Below are 24,558 nucleotides of genomic sequence, written 5' to 3' on the forward strand. Positions count from 1 at the left end.
GTCTGCAGGCAGGAATGAAGAGAGATCATGTTTAATCCAGGGGGTCCCCAGCTAAATGACTTGATAGTATACAGGAACCAAAGGGGTCTGTATCTCTGAGCGTGTGCAAATGGGAGTGTACAAATGGAACACTCTCAGAGTTGAGTGGGGTCCCCCAGCAAACCTGTTCATATCAAGAAGATCGGTTTAGCGTATATCGGCTATTTTCTAAAATCTTGGAAATATTTAAAATACGTTTTTGACATTTTTAACTCCACAAATCTTGCATGGGGTCCTTGGCACCAAACATTTTCCGTTGGGGGTTCACGGCCAAAAGCACCTTAATTTAGGGGTCTTTGACATGAAAACATTTTAAGAACCACTGCACTAGACTAGTCTCACTGCACTTTGTCTTGTTGTTCAAATAGTAGATCAACAATAGATTCTGATTATATATCCTCTATCACAGATAGACTGACAGACAGACAGACAGACGGTACAGTACCTGTTGATCAGTGATACTATGGTAGTGAAGACTTCCTCATACAGCCCAGAGGCCATGCCCTCTACGCACTGGGTAGCAGTTAACCTGGGACCTGAAGACACACACACACACACACACACACACACACACACACACACACACACACACACACACACACACACACACACACACACACACACACACACACACACAGTTTACAGTTTAGGCATTTAGCAGCCGCTCTTAATCAGAGCGATTTACAATAAGTAAGGTAATACATCAATCAATACATCAACATCAATATATCAATTGCATAGTGATATCAATCTAGAAAAAATATATATAATAACGTAGGTAGACCAAGCACCTAATCAGTAAAAAACTTTAAATAAAACCTAAGAATGCTATAGCTTTCATGTTTGGTCATTGAGGGTAGGCGAGTGCTATGTATCTCACCATCGTCTGGTTCTGCCACAGAATGCCTCTCTCTGCCGCCCCCGGTGGCTCTCTGCAGCAGCTGCCTGAGGTGGTGTTTAAACACAGCCGTGTCCAGCTCATCCCCCTCACAGCCCAGAACGCTGCCCGCCACCTGGGCACTGCTGAAGTCCACAAACTGTCTCCTGCCCACTGTGGAGGGAGGGGGTTATACAGGGTTAGAACCACCTGATCACAAACTGTCACCTCCCCACTGTAGAGCAACACCCAGAATAATCATATTTTAACTGGGGACCCCCTCACCCTGACAAGCACTAAGAGTTGAGGCATTACATTTTGTATAACACGGTTCTATTGTGAAAATAGCAGATCTACATGCTCACAACGCCTCGCAACGCCCGACTTTGTCATTCTATGTCACACAAAAGTAGCAAAACTAGACGATGTACCAGCTCAAAACGTGACGTGTTATGAGGTTGTAGATCTGCAATTTTCTTTTTTTATGTTTTTGAATTCGAATCCTGGGTAATTTTCGGCTATTTTGGAATTGTAATCCTGAAAAGTAACAGTTTTATTGCGACCGTAGGTCGCAGTTACTTTTACACTCTCATACTATCCAAACCTCCACCAGCCGTCAGTCTGTCTGTCTGTCCTTCCTTCCTTCCTTCCGTCACGTCACTCGTCACACGTCACACTTTCCCCCTACTCATATCTCCGCCACCGCTGCCCCGATCCATGCCAAAATTTCCACACAAACTCCTTGCCTGCCAAACTACAACCTCCAAGGACCCCCGGAGCTCCAGGTCCCTGGGGGACCCCCAGGTGTAAAAAATGACCAAATGTGCAAAAATGACCAAATGACCACCCCAACGGGGCTGATCACGGGGAATTCCCGGGGACCACCGACTCCTGGTGCTCCAGAACGGATGCAAAAGTGGTGGCGCCCCCAGTGGAGGACCCCCTCCACTACAGCTCACATAAAATGCCTTAACTCGGGCTAGGAGCGACCGGGAGAGCCGGGGCCGGTACCTATTCGTCCGCCTCGGCGGCGAGGAGACCCCACCCCTCATTTCTCACATTGGACACTACTCCTACAGATTTTGCCCTAAAATCACGCAAATCGGTACACAGTATGTCTTCACTCATCTCATCAACATGGATCTGTCCCATTTAGCGCCACCTTCAGGCCGATTTTTTTAAACACATTTTTGGACACTGCTCCTACAGATTTTGCCCTAAAATCACACAAATCGCACAGTATCTCTACAGTCATGTAATCAAAACGCATCTGTCCCATCTAGCTCCACCATCAGGACGATTTTGGTAAAACAAACTTTTGGAGATAAGCGACCAACGGTCGGTTATCTCCCGATTAGGGAGTCTTACTGGTTTCATTTCAAATGCATTTAGTTACTTACTTGTGTTAAAGGGGAGAACCACCCATTTTCAATATTGAACTATATGTCATTATTCATTTATTGGGGCTGGTGCCAGCAAAAAGCAGCTTACCTTTGCGATGTTATAGAAAATTATCTATTGATTCTTTCACAAACGAATTAATTTTACAATGGACGCTCATATGCGTACTTTAGCCCAGCTGGCGGCAGAGGGCAGCCTTATGCAAGAATTAATGTGAATTATTGGGCCACTCCGCTTGCCATACATTCAGTGCATAGAAATGCATTTTCTAGATCAGATCCACAGAAAACAGCCAGGAAGTGATTTGGGACTCCATTATAACGTGCGGTGGATTTTTGAGAGCAGCGTTACAGGAGATGTTTTTACTGTACACGGCGGCGCGACCCCTCATCAGCTTACAGTCATCAGACAAGGTAAAAAGAACGAGCCGTATTGGCAGCGCGCTTGGTTCAAAATTGGGGCGAACGGGAACGTCCGAAGCAGTAAAAGAGTTACCTTTTTTCTTATTTCCACATAGCAACTTGAAGGTATATTAATGACATACCGGTAGTTCAATATTGAAAATGAGTGGTTCTCCCCTTTAACTTTAGGAACTTAATACAAATACATTGGACAAATACATAGTGACGAGTCACCTTTACAGGTCCCAGCTACTCCCAGATGGTAGATACCCGCCAACACGTGCCAGATTGCCTTCTGCTCATTGGCTGAGAAGCCCAGCGTCTCCATGGCAGCCAGCAGCTTGTTGAAGGCCACTGATGCTCGTTGTTTTTCCTCCACCTGAGGAGTCAAAATGACAAGTCATTGTTGATGTTGTATTTATCATCAAAAGTGATGAGTCACCTTTTTTTTTTTTTTTTTTTTTTTTTTACATTAGATGATATTTATATCTGTGGTGTCCAGGGACCCTTAGGCCCTATCAGCTATTTTCAAAAAGTCTTGACATTCTTTGAAAATCTTTGAATATTTGTCTAATTTTTTAACACCATAAACATGTACAGTAATATAATACATGTCAGTTATAAACGAGGTGGTCCTTACTTTGGTGGGAGGAACGATACCAAAGCAGTTGGCCTCTCCGAGTGTGTGTAGCTGCAGCTCTGTCCTGTAAGGATTGAAAAAAACAACTTGAACCTGTTTGACCTCAAACCTACTGAACGTGATATTGAGTGGTAATTTTTCTACATCTATCTTTTGCATCTATCTTCTCCGTGCTTTTATAATGGTAATCTCTCATTCTGAAAAGTGCACCTATAGTAGATCAAATACTGTAGACAGAGTTAATTGGGTTTGTAGTTTATATAGCGATTATATTTGCGTTTCATGTCTTTATAGGAGCTCACATTATGTTTCTAACGAGCATATTTGAATAGAAAATCTATCCTGCACAATCACAAAACCTCATAACTTAATGAATGAGTAGAGTAGCACACATCAAGGTGAATGTTAGTAATGTGAGTGAGTAGAGTAGCACACATCCTAACCTCATCTCTGTACTGAGTCCTGCCAACATCTGAGAGAACACCAGGAAGTTACTCTCTCCCTCGTGCTTACGACACACTCTCCATTTCTCCAGCATCATGGTCTGACGGAGAGAGAGAGAGAGAGGAGGAATTAAATATTGAAGAGGACACAGTGTGTGTGTGTGTGTGTGTGTGTGCGCGTGTGTGTGCGTGCTTGAATTTCCCTTTTTTTCTTTTTTCTTTTAAATACGTTTTTATAATACGAGAGGGAGAGAAAGCAGTGACAGACCCTGTGGCGAAAAACAAAGAAAATGTACCCTGTCCGTTTTTTTTAATACAGACGAAATAAAGGGCGTCAGTGTGCAAACGTGATTGACATAACGTGAGGTTGATTCTTTTATTTATGTGCTCCGAAATTTGCTCCAATATTTGTCCGAAAAAGACGCAGCAATGTGCAAGGACCTTAAATATATTGATAATTTCGTCAACAAATAAAAACGTGACTAGAATGTTAGGGAGGGACCAGTGGAGAAGAGATCCAGTGGAATTAAGACAGGTCATCATGGGTGCGTGCGTGCAAGCGTGTGTTTACCTGTAGTTGTCCAGCGGCGGCCATTCCAGCGTGGTTGAAGTCTATCGATAAGACCATGGCGAATCGGTTGGAAGCGTCGCTGTGCTGGGAGCTGACACAGCCGAAGGATCGCAGGAGGGTGAACACGGCCTGGACTCGCTCCACTGCAAAACACACCATCATACCCCATCAAACACACAGACACAACCAAAGTACACAAGATCAAACACAACAACCAAAGTTGTTGAAAAAGAGGAGGGCTGCAGCATTCTAAAGCCTAATTTATGCTGTCACATGACAGTGCTGCACGCCCAAAATAGACGATCCACAAACTCACATCGTGTCGCGTTGGCGACGCAACGTGAGTTTCTAGATCTGTTATTTTTGACGATTTCGCGCGACAAAGTATGAGTTTGGCTTAAGGCTGGTGAAGCAAACTTGTCGGAAGATTACGTGCTCTTTGGTCTAAAAAAGAAGGAGAAAAGCATCAATAATACAAAAGAAAGGAATCCACAAGGCACTCTTAACATTTTTAAAAGGCTTTCGTGAAAGGCCTTTCAAGCCCTCAAGGGCCCTCTTCAGGGCTTAGTTATACCGGTAGTTTGCCCTGAAGAAGACCGCCGGAGGCCAAGAAGTAATTTCATTATTAAAGTTTGGAACTTTTTGAAGAGTGCCTTGGATTCTTTTGTTTTTGTACCAGTTCCAATTATGGGAGAGTTTTTCCCATAATAATAATCGTGACGCGATGCATCCTGAGCTTGTAAATCTGCTATTTTAAAATTGTAATAAATGTTATACTGCATAATGAGTACCTACTTTCTACTTTTGGTACTTTAAATATATTTTGCTACCAACACCTTTGTATTTTTAATCAAGTAAATTTTAAATTCCAGACTTTTACTTGTAAGAGAGTGTTTCTACATTGCCGTATTGATACATTTACTAAGTAAACAACGTGAGTACTTTTCCCACTGCTGGTGAGGAGGGCTGTGTACCGTACCCACCGCTCATACTGGGTCCGGTGGTGCCAGCTTGTTTCAGCAGGGCGGTGGTGAAGGCCTGGCACGCCGTGGTCTTGCCCGTGCCACTGCGTCCCATGGCACACACACTGTAGTCCCTCCTGCTGCCCACCATGGACACGTACACCTGTTTGACCAGGGCCGCCAGGGCCGGGGGGGCCTCCCACACCGACTCCCCCCGCCGGGACCTGGGGGTCTGTGGCCGGAGAGGAAAGCAAACTTATAATTCATACACAGAATGTGAACGCGTGTATTCGTTTTTGAAAAGTTTGAGAGCCACTTGCTCAAGTAAATGTGCCGTTTTGCTCTATACGTTTTTGTGTAAGTTGACGTGTGTGTGTGTGTGTGTGTGCGTGTGTGTGTGCGCGTGCGTATTGAGATAGTTCTCCACCGCACCAACGTCGGCGGTGGTAAGTGTTGGAAAGTGTCTGCTAAATGGCCTGTGGCGGTACGCACACTGTTGCGTCTGGTCACGAGTTGAATACTTGTAATGAGTACTGGTAAAAAACTGAGAGTACTTTTTCCACCTCTGCCACTCACCTTGCTGTGAGGGTGGGAGGGGGGGGCAGAAGTTGACCAGGTTGTTTGCCACTCACCTTGCTGTGAGGGTGGGAGGGGGGCCAGAAGTTGACCAGGTTGTTTGACCACTCACCTTGCTGTGAGGGTGGGAGGGGGGGCAGAAGTTGACCAGGTTGTTTGCCACTCACCTTGCTGTGAGGGTGGGAGGGGGGCCAGAAGTTGACCAGGTTGTTTGACCACTCACCTTGCTGTGAGGGTGGGAGGGGGGCCAGAAGTTGACCAGGTTGTTTGACCACTCACCTTGCTGTGAGGGTGGGAGGGGGGCCAGAAGTTGACCAGGTTGTTTGCCACTCACCTTGCTGTGAGGGTGGGAGGGGGGCCAGAAGTTGACCAGGTTGTTTGCCACTCACCTTGCTGTGAGGATGGGAGGGGGGCCAGAAGTTGACCAGGTTGTTTGACCACTCACCTTGCTGTGAGGGTGGGAGGGGGGCCAGAAGTTGACCAGGTTGTTTGCCACTCACCTTGCTGTGAGGGTGGGAGGGGGGCCAGAAGTTGACCAGGTTGTTTGACCACTCACCTTGCTGTGAGGGTGGGAGGGGGGCCAGAAGTTGACCAGGTTGTTTGACCACTCACCTTGCTGTGAGGGTGGGAGGGGGGCCAGAAGTTGACCAGGTTGTTTGCCACTCACCTTGCTGTGAGGGTGGGAGGGGGGCCAGAAGTTGACCAGGTTGTTTGCCACTCACCTTGCTGTGAGGGTGGGAGGGGGGCCAGAAGTTGACCAGGTTGTTTGCCACTCACCTTGCTGTGAGGGTGGGAGGGGGGCCAGAAGTTGACCAGGTTGTTTGCCACTCACCTTGCTGTGAGGGTGGGAGGGGGGCCAGAAGTTGACCAGGTTGGGTCCGGCGTGCGTCAGGGGCAGGCTGGCCCTGGCCCTGCTGGTCAGCGTGTGGAGGATCCCGCACTCGTTCACACTGTGCAGCTCACTGAGGTCCTCACACAGGTCCAGCTCCGCCGGGTTGCACTGCACAACGGCACACCACAACAGACATTTAACCATTTAAACCTGTGGTCCTTGAGGGGGTTCCAGGTGGTCCCCAGCTACATGATGGAGAGTTGGTAACCAAATGGACCCTTGTGGATCTTGTGGAGCATAAAACGAAACCAAATGGACCCCATAAGGGTCCATCTCAAGAGTTAAGTTATACCTGCACTACTTAATTTACTGCATTACTTAAGAAGTCTACACAATTAAGGAATGTAGAAAATGTGTTATTTTTGGTCAGTGTTTGCCTGTCTCCTATCGCACCACATCAATACAGCATGGAATTGTCGACAAAATCTTATCCAACGACAAAAAAAAATATTTTAAAGAAGTGAACTCCCAGTCTCTCCAGCTCTTTAGTAAACCGAAAATACATCTTCAATGTCATGGACTCAGGAGAGAGCATTTATCGCTTTCCGGTTTTGGCTGCTTTTTCTTTCTTTTTTTTTTCTTTTTTTTTACTTCCATGTTCACTTGTTTATCCTGTACTGTATATCCTGCATGGGTTCTCTCTCCTGATTGGATATACTGTAGCTAAAGTTCTGGAGATATGGGTAGGAGACCCTGTTACCGGAATTTTTTCTCCCTTTTACAAAAGGTAATGAGAGGTCCTAGAGTGTTGTATACAGTACATTTCCTATCTCATAGAGTATATATAAATATATACAGTACAGTATATGAACACATACCTTCTCTATCTCGTACTCTGTGGCGTCGTGCAGTGTTCCGTCCGTCTGCAGTCGCACCCGAACCCGGCCTTCTGGGAGGTCCGGTGTGCCCTCGTCTGGCTTCAGCTGAGTGGCTGAGAGAGGAACACACACACACACACACACACACGCACAAACACACACACACCAGCATTCAGAGGACGTACAGGCGACGTAAGGAAACACAATATGCTCCAGATTGACTGACTGATCGTGTCTGTGCATGCATGACCAAAGCATTCGCTTTATGCCTGGCTATGCCTGGATGGCTCTACAGTATGTGTGACTCACCGAGGACGAAGCCATCCTTGCGAGCGTACCACACGGTTCCAACTTCATACCACACGTCTCTAACCTGATGACACACACAGGCAACGAGAAGGACACAACACATCAAAAGGGAGATAGGAAATGTGTGATAGAACATGGTGATCTTAACCACTTAAACCCGAGAACAAGGTTTCTCAAGGTGTTTGCCGTAGGGTGCCAAGTCCAGGGGAGCCAAAGTGCTTTGATAATGCTTTGAGTTGTACTGTACTTGGTGTGTTCTTCTTCGATCTATACTCAAATCTCATGGCCAAAAATAGCAGATCTACAAGCTCACAGCATTTTTGTGAAATGTCCATAATAGGGATGCTGGGGTTCAAGTAGTAGTACATGTAAAATACAAGTAAAACACCCTAATGGGGATTAGCGACCGCCAGGTCGACAGACCTTCTAAATACGGCACAAACTTGTCGTCATCGCAGTTGGTGCAATTATAGATCAGAGGGAAAATGCAGGGGATAACTTCCTTACGGTGCTTGGTGTATAGGGATGCTGGAGTTCAAGTACAGTAGTAGTAAATGTCAAATATAAAGTTATTTTCAATCTGTCCCAAAATGGAAACTGAAACTATTCTGGGCATGTTGTAATAGGCCATCATTCGGCGAACATACAGTATAGCCAGTCCACAGGGTGTGGATTGGCAATATCGACTCACTGCTTCTAGATTGGCCGAGATGGGTTTCTATCAACTCACTCTGTGCCTCAGAGGAGGGCTGTGGACAGTTCAGAATCTTACCTAACAGTGACATCATCGATGGGCAGGTCATTTTAAACAAGATTTCAATGGTGCTTTGGCCCGGATGGGGTTTCCCCCATGGTGGGAGGTCTAAAGGGGGGGGGGGGGGGGGGGGGGGGTGTGAGTGAAGAGGCTCAGAGCCTGATGACCAAAAGGCTAATATCTCCCCCTGGCCATGGGGGAATTGCCCTTTAGGCTAGTGGTTAAAGACATAGTGCCATCATTTCTTTTCCCACTAAAACATAATCATCAGGTATTATGATTATACTTGGAGGAAGATCTTTTCAAAAAAAGTGTACAGAAAGTGTTAAAATGTTGTTTTTATGTGGCCACACACACCTGTTCATTAAGTATATACCTGGTTTTCAGGTGGGTGGTGACCCAGCTGAAGTTAGCCACACCCACAGTGTTTTTATATCGTAAAAAGGGGATTTTATGATGTCATCATTACATTTTTTATTTGGGCCTTTTGACTCAGAGGCTTTCAGCTTTCAGAAAGAAACCAAAAATACACAGGGAAGACATATTTGGATATTATAACCACACCTGGGGGTCTATTAGAGTAATGTTAACTCCATAGACCAGGGTTCCCCAATTAGTTTTCCTCAAGGACCGAATTATGTCTAGGGTACCAAGCCGAGGGCCACAACACTGCAGGGGGTGACGGTGGCGTTCCCGCTACTCCAGCGACAGTTCAGATATGTTGTTTTTTAAATTATTTTAACTAGTGAAAACAGCCGATCTACAAGCACACAACACCTCGCACTGCGAGGCGTTGTGTGCTTGTAGATACTACTTTTGTGCGATGGCCTTGTATGATTCGCAAAAGAACGTACAAAGGGAGATACGAGATTTCCACACGACAACGACGATATACTTGTGTTGTTGCTGCTCTTATACCACCATTATTACTGGGGTTGGTACTTGGTGGGGGCCAGACAGTGCGGCCCGCGGGCCGCCTATTGGGGAACCCTGCCATAGACACATACAAAACAGAAACAGTACAAAACTATGGCACCCCCTTTAAGATGTTGTCTTTCCACGTGGGAGACGTTAACTGACACATGCATGGCTCATGTGAGACTGCATACCTCTTTCTTCTGGTGTTCTAGGATGGTGGCGTCTGCTTGTCTTCCCTCTGGCTCCTGCCTCTCCTCCATTCCTCCCTCTTTCTCCTGCTTGGCCATCTTCTCTGTCCTCGGCGGAGGTGCCTCCTTGTCCCTTGTCACCTGTTGCTCTGACCTGCTGTGTTGTTTTTGTTGCTGCTGCTGCTTGGGCGTCTCCGGGCTTCCAGCCCTGCTCTTCTGTTTTCTGCTCAGCTCGGGCGTCTGTCTCTGTTGTTGCGGTGGTGCTGCTGCTGCTGTTGTTGTTGTTCTTGTAGTTGTTGTCTGTTGTTGTGGTGCAGTCGTTGTTTTTGTAGTTGTTGTCTGTTGTTGCGGTGGTGCAGTCGATGTTTTTGTAGGTGCTGTCTGTTGTGGTGTTGGTGTTGTTTTTGTTGTGGCTGCCTGTTTTGTAGCGGTGGACAGTAACTACTGTAAGTACATTCACTTGCAAACATACTGTACTGAAGGACATGTTTAGAATTAATACTTGAGTATTTATACTATCTATACTACTTGAGAGTGGGCCTGAGACTCAAGTAAAAATCCCAATTTCTTTTCCTCCATTTTAAAACGATACAGTATATATATACATTTCAAAAGTATAGTTTCTTTTTTTTAAATACAGATTTAGAGGTTACAGGTTTTTGTATTATACATTTTTAAAACAAACAAACAAACACATCTAAGAAATTCCATAAATTAAAACAACTAATGATTAAGAAGTAGTGACAATAGCCGATCTACAAGCTCGCAACGCAGGAAGGAAGACGCGGTGTGCGCTTGTAGATCGGCTATCTGTAGTCCGGGGCCAAACATCTAATCTCACTTTTGGATCTCGACCTGAAAGCTTGGGGAACCACAGCGTTGAGAGTATACATACTTTGGCCTGCTGCTCTGCTCGCAACGCCATCTCTGCCTCCAGGATGGGCGGAGTCTGGTCTGGAAGGAGGAACTGACCCACCAGGTTGTCAGCCAGTTTACTGACCTGGAGAGAGAGGGGACGCACATGTACAGTACAGGACCTGTCACCTTTGACTTAAAAAAATAATAATAATCCAAACCAGGCGCTACTGGATTTGAAGCTGATTTCCAGAATTCCAGTTTGTTTTGGCAATACATTATTGAATATTAATATTGTTTTTTTTTACAATAGTCTGCGTGCAGTGTCCTAAATCTCTCTCTAGAAGCTCTATAGCCTAAACTACAACCAATTAACATAGAACCTCTAGTGACTAGTCTAAAGAACCATACAAGGGCTGACAACAGTGTTGCACCTCAGTCTAGCACCTCAACCATGCACCCCAAAGTGCAAAGAACCGCAGAAGAAACTAGAAGCAGTGCTCTTCCGAGCACAGGTCTCCACCAGGGTGTGCATCCTGGTGGTGCTACTGTATAATAGGCCAATGTAAAAAGGGTGGCATATGTTTGTCACCTTAGATCTTTCATGGCAATCGGATGCTGCATGCATGATTTGAAGCATTGTGTTCCAGAAATGTGTTTTGCTAAAGTCTACCTGCTGGTGGCGCTATAACAGCCCAATGTGAAAAAGGTAGCATTTGTTCCTTGACCTAGTGGGAATATGTGTGGCAAATGTCACGGTAATCGCAAGCTGCGTTGATGATTTGAGGCATTTTGTTCAAAAACGGAGCAATCCTGCAAACTTTGGAAGCCAATATTAGCCAATCAGGATGGAATATGAAATATCAGATGGATCGGACTTGATCACATGACTATGGAGATACTGTTTACCGATTTGCATGATTTTTGGATAAAATCTCAAGGAGTAATATCCAAAAATGTGTTTTACATAAGTCGGCCCAAAGGTGGCGCTATAAAAGGCTGATGTGAAAAATGCAGGGCAAAGGTTTATCCTTAGCCTCTAGGGAGTGCGCTTACAAAGTTTGAAACTGATCGGTGGAGTTATAGGTAAAACCACAAATTGGCCTGTTATAGCGCCACCATGAGGCTGATTTAAAAAAAATGAATGGCATTTCTTCCTCGGCCTAGTGGGAACGTGTGTGCGCGATTTCATGATAATCACACTTTGCGTTTGTGATTTGAGGCATTTTGTTCAAAACGGCTCGATCCTACAAACTTTGGAAGCCAACCTTAGCCAATCAGGATGGAATATGCAAAATCGGACAGATCCGTGTCGATCACATGACTGTCGAGATACTGCCTACCGATTTGTAAGATTTTTGGACAAAATCTGTAAGAGTAGTGCACATAAATGTGTTTTGCGAACATCGGCCACTAGGTGGCGCTAGAAAAGGCCCATTTGAAAAATTTAGGGCAGAGGTTCTAGATTGGCATCCAGGGAGTGTGTGTGCTCACTTTGGCAGCGATCGGGCCAACGGCGACTGAGATTAGGTGCTCACAAACTGCGAGGACGCACGCACGCACGGACGGACGCACGGACGGACGGACGCACGGAGGGGAAAACATACTCTCCCCCATGCCTTCGGCTGGTGGAGACAACAATAGGCGTAGCCACCCAAGTGATGCTACGCCTCTTGCTTGAGTAAAAAGGCTTGGTAATACAACAATATTTATAACTATTAAAGGTGGTGTAAGCAACAGGCCATTTTATTGTTAAAACAAAATGAATTTGTGCGACCGTGCGTACGACGTGCGTATATGTGCGTGTGTGTGTGTGTGTACAGTTAACAGTACACAGGAGAAGAGGCAGAACAAACTCACTGTAACTTTGTCGTTTGTTACTTCGGGCTCCTTCAGCTTGGTCTCCTTCTCTGTCTCTCTGACCAGCTGTTTGAGGAAGCCTCCTGGCAGAGGGGTGAGAGGAGGAGGGGGCTCCTCTGGGGGGGTCTTCTCCTCCTTTATCTGTACGATGGAGAGAACAGTGGAGGGCAGGGATGAATGCAGGGGTGACGGTACCAGACCACTGGCTTCTCAATGTAGGGGGTCCGGGGACCAAAATAATGGGCCCAAATGGACGCTTACGGGTCTGTAACTCTGAGAGTGTACAAATGGAACCAAATGGGACCCGTCCATTTATACTAGATAGTTACGCACCCGTAAACGCCCATTTGGACCTGACTTTGAGAAGCAGTGGTAGTAGACTCATCATGTCATTGTGGGCTCTGTGTATACTGTATGTGCCGTATAGCCTATATTGTTGATAAGATCTGTTTACATGCTGTACCTACAGTATACCTATTGTTTATTCTTTATGAGGAACCCCACTAGCTGTCACCCAAGTGATGCTACGCCTCTTGCTTGAGTAAAAAGGCTTGGTAATACAATAATATTTATAACTATTAAAGGTGGTGTAAGCAACAGGCCATTTTATTGTCAAAACAACATTAATTTGTAAAGAAATAAACACTTGTGTGAAGTGAGCGGTGCAGCCTGCTCAACAGCTGCAGCTGGCATTGCCGTACTCATACGGTGCATACGGCCATACTCATACGGTGCATACGGCCATACTCATACGGTGCATACGGCCATACTCATACGGTGCATACGGCCATACTCATACGGACATACGGCCATACTCATACGGTGCATACGGCCGTACTCATACGGTGCATACGGCCGTACTCATACGGTGCATACGGCCGTACTCATACGGTGCATACAGCCATACTCATACGGACATACGGCCATACTCATACGGTGCATACGGCCATACTCATACGGTGCATACGGCCATACTCATACGGTGCATACGGCCATACTCATACGGTGCATACGGCCATACTCATACGGTGCATACGGCCATACTCATACGGTGCATACGGCCATACTCATACGGTGCATACGGCCATACTCATACGGTGCACACACACGGTCAAATATAGAAGAGGTCTCTCTATAGCTCTTTGGTAAACAGTGCATACATTTTCAGGTCAGGATACCAATTTCATCCAATCAGGAAAGAGAACCGCACAATGACACTTCATCAGCTTGTTTGTTGGTGTTGCACTTCCAATTTCAACGTTTTTTGTTGTTTCTACCTCACATTTCCTGTATCCTGTTTGAAATGTGTATCCTGAACTGAAAATGTTAACGGGGAAGACTCCTGTTACTGAACAAACACTCTATAACAATGTTTACTATATCAGAATGTGTTTTTTAACACTTATTTTAGCAAAACACATCACTTAAACCACCTTTAATAGCTGCTAATTGCTCATACATCAAGCAAATCCCGGTCGGTTCCAAGTTCCAGATGTCCACGCGATATGTTATACCACCTTTTGGTATTTATATATTATTATTACTGTAGAGGCTTAGCTGTACGCTCTACACCTGTCTGTATCTGTGCAAAATTTTATACCATGCTATGGTATGGTTATGACAAGTGAATTTCTCTCGCAGGATAAATAAAGGACTATCGAGTACATAGGACAGTATGGCTATCTAGAATTGAATATTACATACAGTAGTATGTCCGTGCATCTAATATTTCTACCATATTTGTCTAAATGCAAGCTATTCAGTCGTTATGATCAAAGAGTGACAACAAAAGGCACACAGATTTAACACATAACAAAACACAGCGGTGCACTTTGTTTCCCATTTTCCACTAGAGCTCTCTGGCATTGGTGCTGGGTTTGGTACGAAAACTGACAGTAAATGATGACCACCTGACAGTTATAGATACACAGTTCAACACAAGAAATACATACTGTAGTGTAGATGCATGGAAGGAATGAATGAGGATAACACTGCATGATGACTAACATTGCGGCATGCATTGTGAGTGTATGAGCAGATAATGTGTGCATGGGTTAGAAATAGAATAGAGCATTCACTCAACATGCGGTGGGAGAATATGTCCATCCGACACACATTTATACTTCGTCATATGAAAATAGCCGATCTACAAGCGCTCACGATGCATCACAGCGTGTGGCCTGTTCTGAACTTGTATATTGGCTATTTGTGCCACGCCAGTGTTAATTTTGTTGAGTAAAACTATGACAACTACCTTTTTTCACTGATGAAAACTAAATGAAAACAAATTCAAAACTAACTAGGCTATCATGAATATAAAACTGTGACTAATATATTGACAAAAGGGACTAGTGATCCAGTATATCTAAAATGTGTCATTTTATGCTTGGTTGCACGTGGGTGTCACTCCAAACACCATCGATGCCTGCCAACATAAAACTTTGACCACCGGTAAATCAACTGTAGACAAAAGTTTTACTAAAACCTTATGATATTCAGTCAACTATATGCCTGACTAAAACTAAATGGAAATTTGATTTCAAAAGACTTGTCAAAATCAACCCTGTGGCGTGCCATGCCAGCACGTAACGAAGTATAAATCGACCTGAAAGGATCATGCAAGCGTGCAGTCAGATCATGCAAGCGTGCACTCAGATCATGCTAGCGTGCAGTCAGATCATGCAAGCGTGTACTCAGATCATGCAAGCGTGCACTCAGTTCATGCAAGCGTGCCACATCTCTGCACCTCCCTTCTTCTCCCAAAGCTTTAAGCGTGAAGATAATGCCATGGTGGTGTTGTGGTTGTTGTTGAAGCCTGCTGCTGCTAGGCTCAAGGGTTCAAGGGGTGAGGAGGAGGAGGAGTCACACAGATGCTGGCCAGGTGTGATGGACAGAGGGGAGGAGGGGGAGGGGAGTGTGGGGGGGGGAGACACAAACAGAGAGAGAACGTTAACCTGAGGATGAGAAGATACGGTTAAGACAGAAGATATGGTCAAAATGAAAGGAGGACGCGCTCAGTTGTCCGGATTTAGAATGAAGCAAACACAGAACTACGTAAAAGTTCCTATGATTGGCTGCTAGTTGCGCTGTTCTGGTACCAGAAGCAACATGTTTTCCATCATTTGATCTTTGCAAGTCTGCAGTACACACCATTTGGGTGTCAACCAGTACTTCTCTGAAAAATGTTTTGGTCAGAAGTAAGACAGTTGAGAAAAGGACTGAGAGAGAGTGGGGTTGTAAACATGATTTCAACAGCCATTAAAGGAAACATTTTCAGTGTCTTTTTTCATCAACCTGTGTTGATTGTTTTCACGTTCACCCGTCTCTAGTTAGTTCCCTGTCTATTTCTACCCAGTAATTCAGTCAGTAATTCATAATCCCATATTGAGTGAGTCTGAACTCACTGGAATGCATGTACAGCAAGCGTTCTGAAAGTCTTATTGTTTCTTGCCTATGTTTGCTCATTCAGGAAGAACCTTGATGTTCGGCCTCCTGTCTCTCTGGCAATAGATATGTCATGGACAGATATGACTGTTGATGTCATACTAGGCCGGCCACATGGGAGCCATGTGTTGATAGAGCCCTTGTGTTTTTGTTGATACAATGGCGTCTTCTATTTCAGTATAACTTTGCAGGAAAATACATTTGGATTAGCTTGGAATGCCTATTGTTTCAGAACTCTCCCAATTCTCCAGAGTGAGTAAACGGAAATGGTGCCATCTTATACTGAGCAGGCACGTGTCGTGCTCGTGCACATATCCAACATATAATTTTCCAAATGTCTGTCTGTCTGAGTGTCTGTCTGTCTGTCTGAGTGAGTGTCTGTCACCGCGTTTCTCCTCAGTGGCTGGAGCAATTGATCTGAAATCGCATCACCATTAGCATATAAACACACCTAACATAACTGTGAAGCCCGTTTGTCACTTTCACAAATCATGTGTGTGTGTGTGTGTGTGTGTGTGTGTGTGTGTGTGTGTGTGTGTGTGTGTGTGTGTGTGTGTGTGTGTGTGTGTGGGCGGGCGGGCGGGTGGGTCTGTTGTCTGGCCCTGTTACAGATTTTGTCCAAAAATCATGCAGATCGGTACACAGTATCTCTGTAGCCATTAAACGAAACGGGTATTTCTTACATTGATGCTCCTACATATTATCATGCAAGCACCAGTTAAAGTTACTTTCCATCCCTCATATACTGTGTGCACAGTGCACACCCCATAACCCACACACTGCACATCATTTCAGAGCTCATATCTTTGAACGGGTAAGGGCTAGTAGATATAAAAGGGGGTTTAAGCCCCTGCCCTTTTACCCGTCTGTAAAACGTTCCCTCTCCAGAGAAAGCAGTTTTCACCATGGTGAAAGAAATGCAAATGCCCTCTTTTCCATGCCATACCTGAAGGCAGCGTTCAAGAGAATTGACTTGTCCAAACTCTCCTGAACTTGAATGCAGCATCTTATGTTGAAAGAATTGCCCTCTCTGTGTAGAAATCTATGCTGTACGACAAAATCTCCAGTGCAGTGTTCACTTGATTATGCTTTAGTTTAGTGTGGTATCAAGTACCGAAAATAGTACCTCCAAGCTCACAACGTGTCGCAGCACGAGCTTGGAGGTTGGCTATTTTCAATATTTTCACCAAAAGGCCCTTTTAGAAATTTCAGCAACTGCCTCTCTAACATTCTCTGCACGTCCCTGATACTGAGCATTATTGAGGACATATACTATATGAAGATAAGGGTGAGCATTATTGAGGGTGAGCATTATTAAGGGTGAGCATTATTGAGGACATATACTATATGAAGACAAGGGTGAAAATGGATGCTGTGTTCCTTTTACTTTTTTTTTTTTTTTTTTTTAAGATTTGTTTTTGGGCTTTTTGCCTTTAATGGATAGGACAGTAGACTGACAGGAAATGGGGGAGAGACAGGGAGTGACATGCGGCAAAGGTCGCCCGGATCGGGAATCGAACCGGCGACGCCGACAGGCATTGATGCCGAAATGGCAATGCCTATATGGTATGCACCTGGTCCACTAGGCCACCAGGCGCCCCGTTCCTTTTACTCTTGATAACATGATGGCACACAAGCAGGTGTCAAATCACCCTTCAGTTGTGAGACTTTTCACACCTCCGGGCCTATGAGCTCTGACGACACTTCTTTCATCACTGGTGAGAACATGTAATTCAGAGATGTTGTTGGACATTATTTGTGGCCTCTAGTATCTTAAAAGGCTCAAGGACCATTCACACACAGCACAATAACAAGTCAAATGGACAGCAGCACCCACACCACAACTATGGTCGCAGACTATATCGCTTGGATCAACTTTCAGTGTGATTTTGTGAACGATCTGAGTATCGACAGACATTCAAAACACGTCAGACATCTGGGATGCAATCTGTCGCTCACCCTCAGAAGGTTTCGTTATCAATGTAGATGACGACAAGAAGACTTATGAAGCTAACGCTAGCTAGTCGCCAGTGGTCGGTTAATTTGTCATTGCCTACAACAACTACCTCCTAGAATTAATCATCAGAGTCAGATTCTATTGCGTCCTTTTCCGAGATGTCTTGATCTCTCTCCCCAGTCCCCACCTCGTGTGCCACTGTTTATGGAACGTTATGGTTCTTCAGCGTGGATATAATATATCTCATTATGCTCACAAAATCATCCTTATAGGTGTCGTTATGCATGCTCAGTGTGAATGGTGCTTTATACAGCACGTGTCATGTTAACTAAACAAAGTAATCTGATCCTCTATGGTGGTGGCGTCAACCAGTGGTTGATTGATTACAGTGGTACAATATTGTTAAACCTCTGCATTACATAATTTACAAGGAGTCTACACAATTACAGAATGTAGAAGAATTGTTATTTTGCTCATCATTTGCCTGTTTATCTCTCCTATGGTGCCAACATCAATGCAGCATGGAATTGTGGGAAAAAAATCACAAATGTTTTGAGTCTGAGAGGATACATCTCATCACGCACACGCGCGCGCACACACACACACACACACACACACACACACACACACACACACACACACACACACACACACACACACACACACACACACACACACACACACACACACACACACACACACACACACACACACACACACACACAGTAGCAGGGACGTGCTGGCCATTGGGAAAAGCGGGACAACTCCCCAACGGCCGGTTCATTCCCGGGCCGGTCCAGGCCGGCCATTAGGAAAAAAATGGAAATAAAATGTCGGCCTTTGTTCCTTTTTGGGGGTTGGGCGGCCAACAAAGTAAATCGTCACTGTCGGGCAGAAACCTTGTATCTCCAAGTTTCAAATTTGTAATTTTTTTCGCAAAGTAAAGCCCCCGCACAAAAGTAGTGAAAACAGCAGATCTACAAGCACACAACGCCTCGCGGTGCGAGGCGTTGTGTGCTTGTAGATCGGCTGTTTTCACTAGTTTAAATCATTTTTAAAATGATAAATACAAAACAAACTGTTTTGGAAATACAAGGTTTCCACCCGACAACAACAAAATATAACTCATGTAATTGGCCCACTGGCTTCTCACTTTGTCACAAATCTTTGAGTGCGCTATAGAGAGAGATCTCTCTCTATAGCGCGCAATGAGGGCCTCTCCAACTCTTTTTCCCGGGCTGAATCAGGGGCCCAGCATGTCCCTGCACAGTAGATCGTTACAGTCCAATGAATGGACAGCATTTACACACCACCAGAGTTCTGCAATTGGTTCTTAGAAGCGCTCTTATTTCAGTCCAGTGGCCTCGGCCAATCATCAGAGGCTGGGCTGCCATGCGGTAGCTATTTAGACTGACATTATTTTCAGGGACCCCGATTTACTTTTTAATTATGGCAGCAACTCTGCTTCAAATCGAATGGGTGTACTTACTGTACATGCAGAGAACAAATTTGACCTTCTGTTGCAAATATACCAACTAGAAGGTCGCTCAACTCACTACACTGATGTTGACTGGAACATGCTTATCCCTAAAGCAGTGGTTTTCAACCCTTTTCACCTCAAGGCCCATTATTTATTCGCAATTTGAGCCACAGACCACCATTTCTTCGCTTTCGGGTGGAAACCTTGTATCTCCAAAACCGTTCGTTGTGTATTTATCATTTTAAAAACGATTTAAACTAGTGAAAACAGCCGATCTACAAGCACACAACGCCTCCCCTTGTAGATCTGCTGTTTTCACTATAGTCTTGTGCGACAGTCTTGTATGATGAAGCAGGGCTTTACTTTATGAAAAAACATAAAACTTTTAAACTTGGAGATACGATACCCGACAGTGACAATTTGATGGAATTTGGCCTCTGACCCAAAATGTAGAATATTTAATTTTGTTATCTTTGGATCAGATTTTGTCCACAATTCCAAGCTGTATTGATTGTGGTGCCATAGGAGAGATAACAGGCAAACATTGACCAAAATAACACATTTTCTACATTTTCTAATTGTGTAGACTTCTTAAGTAATGCAGTGAATTAAGTAATGGAGATGTTAAACAATAATATAACAATAAGTCTATTGAGAGCGTAAACCAAATGGGCCAGTTTAACTCAAGAGGGTCCATTTGGTGACCAACTCTCTCTCCATCATTTAGCTGAGGACCACCTGGAACCCTCTCGAGAACCACTGGTGGTCCCCGGGCCACTGGTTGAAAACCACTGCCCTAAAGGAACACTTTGTGAAACATTATTGTTTGTATTACGTTCAAAGATTAAAGAATTAAGGGGTTTATTTGTCACTGGACACCAACTCTGAGAATCTGTACAAATGGAACCAAATGGACCTGTTACAAGTCCATTTGGTTCCCTTTGTATTTGAATCTCTGGCCTACAAGCAGTAAAATGTCGGTGTGACATTATCCACAAACAACGCTCACAATAACAATATATAACAACAAGCTATAATACTGGGCATAACATTTGTAATGCAAATAAATGAAGGCAAAACATTTAACATTTTTGTGCTGTCAAACAAAATCATCTGTGTATTTTGGATTCATGTCAATTCTTTATACATAATACATTTGACCTTTCACTCTGTACTTAGTCTGCTCTTTTTCCCCTCTACATCAAACCTCTTTGCCGATCTATAAGCTCACAACACCTTGCAGCGCGAGGCGTTGTGAGCTTGTGGTTCTGCTATTTTTGGCTTAAGTTCTCTGAATATGGACACTAGGGTTCAAGTGGTTAATATAAAAAAGGAGAAAGGTTTCTGTCACACAAAGATTTGGAGGACCCCCTGTAGTAACTCTGAGGACCCCCTAGGGGTCCCGGACACCCTGTTGAAGACCCTTGCTGTAGCGTAGAGTGTTCCGAATTATGAAGGGTGAATAATGACGTATGTTGACATACTGGTGCTACTGTGTAAGTCCCTGTAAACAACTGTAACAAGACTCCATGTCAGTAGCATGATGACACAACCTGAATTCTACACCAACCCTTGGAAAGGACAGGAAGGCTTCTGCCCGAGGGCTACATGTTTGTATCGCGTAGCCAGACAACTATTCCACAATCTCTCAAATACAGCAGGGCATTCACGAATAGTGATTTTTAGCATTCGAATTATTCAACCTCAAAGTATTCAAATAGTCGAATATTCGACAGGACTGGCCAAACTGTCAAATATTAAGAAAGCAAGAGGCGAACATGGGCGTTGCGAGGCGTTGTGAGCATGTAGATCAGCTATTTTCACAATATTTATCTGTGTAACCGAGTCACATTAATACCTACAATTCCAAGTGCTTGTCAGGGTGGGGGTCCCCAGTTCATATATGTTTATTTTGGGAGTCACGGCCTAAAAATGTTTGAGAAGCCCTGGTATAGAGCATTAACAAATTCATCCACCAGGGGCATTGAAAAAACAAACAAAAAAAAAACGAATATTCGACTTCGGTGAACAACATTGAATAGTGACTTTGATATTCGAATATTCGAATATTTGGTGAATGCCCTACTATGCAGTCTGGGACTACACCTCTCGAAAGCCGAGACCGGAAGCTGCCATCTGTTCATCATTTCCGTTCACAAAAATATATTTTCTCTCTACATTCTATTTTAGAATTCCCATTTCTGAGAAGCAGCAAGCTGCATAAATGCTTCGATTATTTTGATGTGGATTAGGACAAATTTGCGTGACTATAAAGACGAAAACTGAAGAAGAATTTTCAGAGCTTTCGTTGCTCCAGACTGTATGACGGAAGCAAATCTATGTGTGATGAATTGTCACATAAAAGTAACAAGGGGGTCTCACTGATTTGACACCATCCATCCATCCTTCCTTAATCTGTTTTCTAGAATATCATTCCTGTAACACTTTATATGAAGCCCTCAAGCCCATGTCTGTAATGCATTAAATATGAACATACTTATAATGTATTATAATCTACTTACAGTATATCCCTGTATAATTAGAGTTTTAGCACTCATAAAGTATGCTTTATAACAATAATCACCATACATTATAAAGCATTTTGAAAATGAATTATAAGGTCAAGTGTTGGCAAGAATGAAAGTGTATTATAATTCTCATTGTTGTAATACATTAGGCCTACAATAATGTCATAATGCATATAATAATTGTAATATTGTTGCATTATAGTGTGGTTAGGTCATAAGTTGTCAGTTGTCACAGTATGACATCTATGCAAGAACATCACTAAACAATTCTACCTACACCTACAGGAATGTTAGTAATCAGTGACTTATAATCATACTATAATGCATTCTAATATTGTTATTATAATGCATTACAGCTATGGTCATTAATTATCATACTCTGATTGTGGCCAATAGAAAAGGTCTGTCAAGGGATAGTTCACCCCCAACATGATTACTCTCCCAATGGAAACTTGAATTCATGGATATTTCTTTTTTGTTTGTTTTTGTCAAAGCCAATCATTTGAGGAGACACTTTGTGTCTCCATAGCGAACCACTGCTGGTGATCAAATTATTGGCTTAGGAATGTGACATAAACAAAAGAATATCCACGAAGTCTCCATTGGGTGAGTAATCGGAAAAAAGGTATGTTTTGGGTATACTATGCCTTTAAGACAAGTCATTATAAAATGCGTAATAATGTGTTTACGACTTTTAAAATGCTTGATAATGTGCTAGGATCAATCATTACTATTCAGTATCGAGTGCTTATAAACTATACTATGCAGTGTTATATGCATATACATACTATCACTGTCGGGCAGAAACCTCCAAGTTTCAGGTTTTTACGTTGTTTTGTAAAGTAAAGCCCTGCTTCATCATACAAGACTGTCGCACAAGACAAGTGAAAATAGCAGATCTACAAGATGCGAGGCGTTGTGTGCTTGTAGATCACTTATTTAAATATTTTTTTTAAATGATGAATACAAAACGAACGACATACAAGGTTTCCACCTGACAACAATGATAATATAAAACATTATGAGATGTTTATAATGCATCATAGACATGGCCTTCATAGGAACTGCTAATGTCGTCATGGCTAATACAGTAGGAATTCTCCAAGCATCAGCAAGTATTCTAGTCACCCCTGAAACAAACAAGCAAACGTGGCACAGAGACATGGTGGCCTATGAACCACTAAAGACTCCATTTTATTTAGCCTGGGGGACTGAAGGCCATGTCAGCTGTTGTGCCCCATATCCTGTCCCTGCCCTTTCAGCCCAATAAACCACACTTGAAAACAGTTATAGTCATTTGAAAAATATAAATAAATGCTGAAAAGGCTATAGTCTACAAGCCCACAGCGCCTTCCAACCGCACACGTTGTAGGGTTTGTATGTCGACAAAATATAAAACAGTGGTTTATTAAAACGGACGACATAAAACACATGAAACCGTTGTTGTTCACATATTAAGTCGTCTCTGTCGGGTGAAAACCTCATATGTCCAAGACCGTTATTTTTCCGGGGTCAAATTCAAACGTAGCAAAAGTAGATCTACAAGCGTTTCGGGCTGGTGGATCTGCTACTTTTGCTGCTTTCGTGTGACGCATGTAGTGTGATCAAGCAAGAAAGGAACACAAAAGCTTCAAAATAAATACAGAGATGAGGTTTCTGACAGCGACGAGAGCGTAAACATACCTCTTGGTGGCTTCACAGTCAGCACAGGAACGCCAAAAAACAATTAGAACCAGGTACAATCCTTCACATGAGAGACACACAGAGAGACAGAGAGAGTAGAGTGACCATGCAGTCACCAACACCAACGCCACTGTGACACACACACACACACACACACACACTGCCAGGCCACAGGCCGAGCTGGGCATGCAGGAATAGTGTCTGTCTCTCTCTCTCACACACACACACACACACACACACACACACACACACACACACACACACACACACACACACACACACACACACACACACACACACACACACACACACACACACACACACAGGGGTGTCACAAGGGGGGAAAAAGTGGGACTTAGTTACAAGGGCCCAAGGTGGAGGGGCCTTAATTATGTTATACTTTAGCTATTGGAAAATAGCACGAGCTTGCAGATCTGCTATTTTTGAAAAGTTGTGAAAATGTGCGCAAATCTTTGAATTATATGTATTTTTTTTAGCGAACATTTGTAACTAAAATTTTGCTTCTGGGGGGTCCTTGGAACTAAATATTTTGAGATGGGGGTCCGTGGCCAAATACATATCATTTTGGGGGTCCTTCACATGAAAATGTTTGAGCACCACTGATGTAGAGACAAAAAGACTTGCACACATTTTTAAGATTTTTCAAAAATAGCAGAGCTCGCAGCGCGGCACTGTGAGCTTGTAGATCTGCTATTTTTCAATAGTTAAAGCACAAACTAATGCGTAATAATGCGTTCCCAGTCTAAATCCCGTCCCCTATGAAGAACATTCGTGGGGGGCCCGCAGTGAATCCTTGTACCCAGGGCCCAGAATTTGGTGCGACACCCCTGCACACACACACACACACACACACACACACACACACACACACACACACACACACACACACACACACACACACACACACACACACACACACACACACACACACACACACACAC

The 24,558-nt window shown here is 43.9% G+C and overlaps 1 protein-coding gene across 1 annotated transcript in view; it reads right to left on the reverse strand.

The window, feature by feature from the left end:
- myo18b (myosin XVIIIB) overlaps window positions 1–15,293 on the reverse strand; it is a gene marked incomplete at both ends in the record, with an annotated part of 70,254 nt that extends 54,961 nt beyond the window's left edge. Inside the window, 14 exon segments of the mRNA XM_080742872.1 lie at window positions 485–575; window positions 920–1,090; window positions 2,953–3,097; window positions 3,359–3,422; window positions 3,802–3,902; window positions 4,373–4,515; window positions 5,356–5,566; window positions 6,743–6,910; window positions 7,621–7,733; window positions 7,930–7,993; window positions 9,793–10,089; window positions 10,685–10,789; window positions 12,505–12,645; window positions 15,255–15,293. Coding sequence (XP_080598998.1) covers window positions 485–575; window positions 920–1,090; window positions 2,953–3,097; window positions 3,359–3,422; window positions 3,802–3,902; window positions 4,373–4,515; window positions 5,356–5,566; window positions 6,743–6,910; window positions 7,621–7,733; window positions 7,930–7,993; window positions 9,793–10,089; window positions 10,685–10,789; window positions 12,505–12,645; window positions 15,255–15,293 — 1,853 coding nt within the window.
- Window positions 15,294–24,558: the final 9,265 nt, after the last annotated feature.

The sequence above is a fragment of the Nannobrachium achirus genome (genome assembly GCF_963921795.1).
Source record: "Nannobrachium achirus genome assembly, chromosome: 15".
NCBI lineage: Eukaryota > Metazoa > Chordata > Actinopteri > Myctophiformes > Myctophidae > Nannobrachium > Nannobrachium achirus.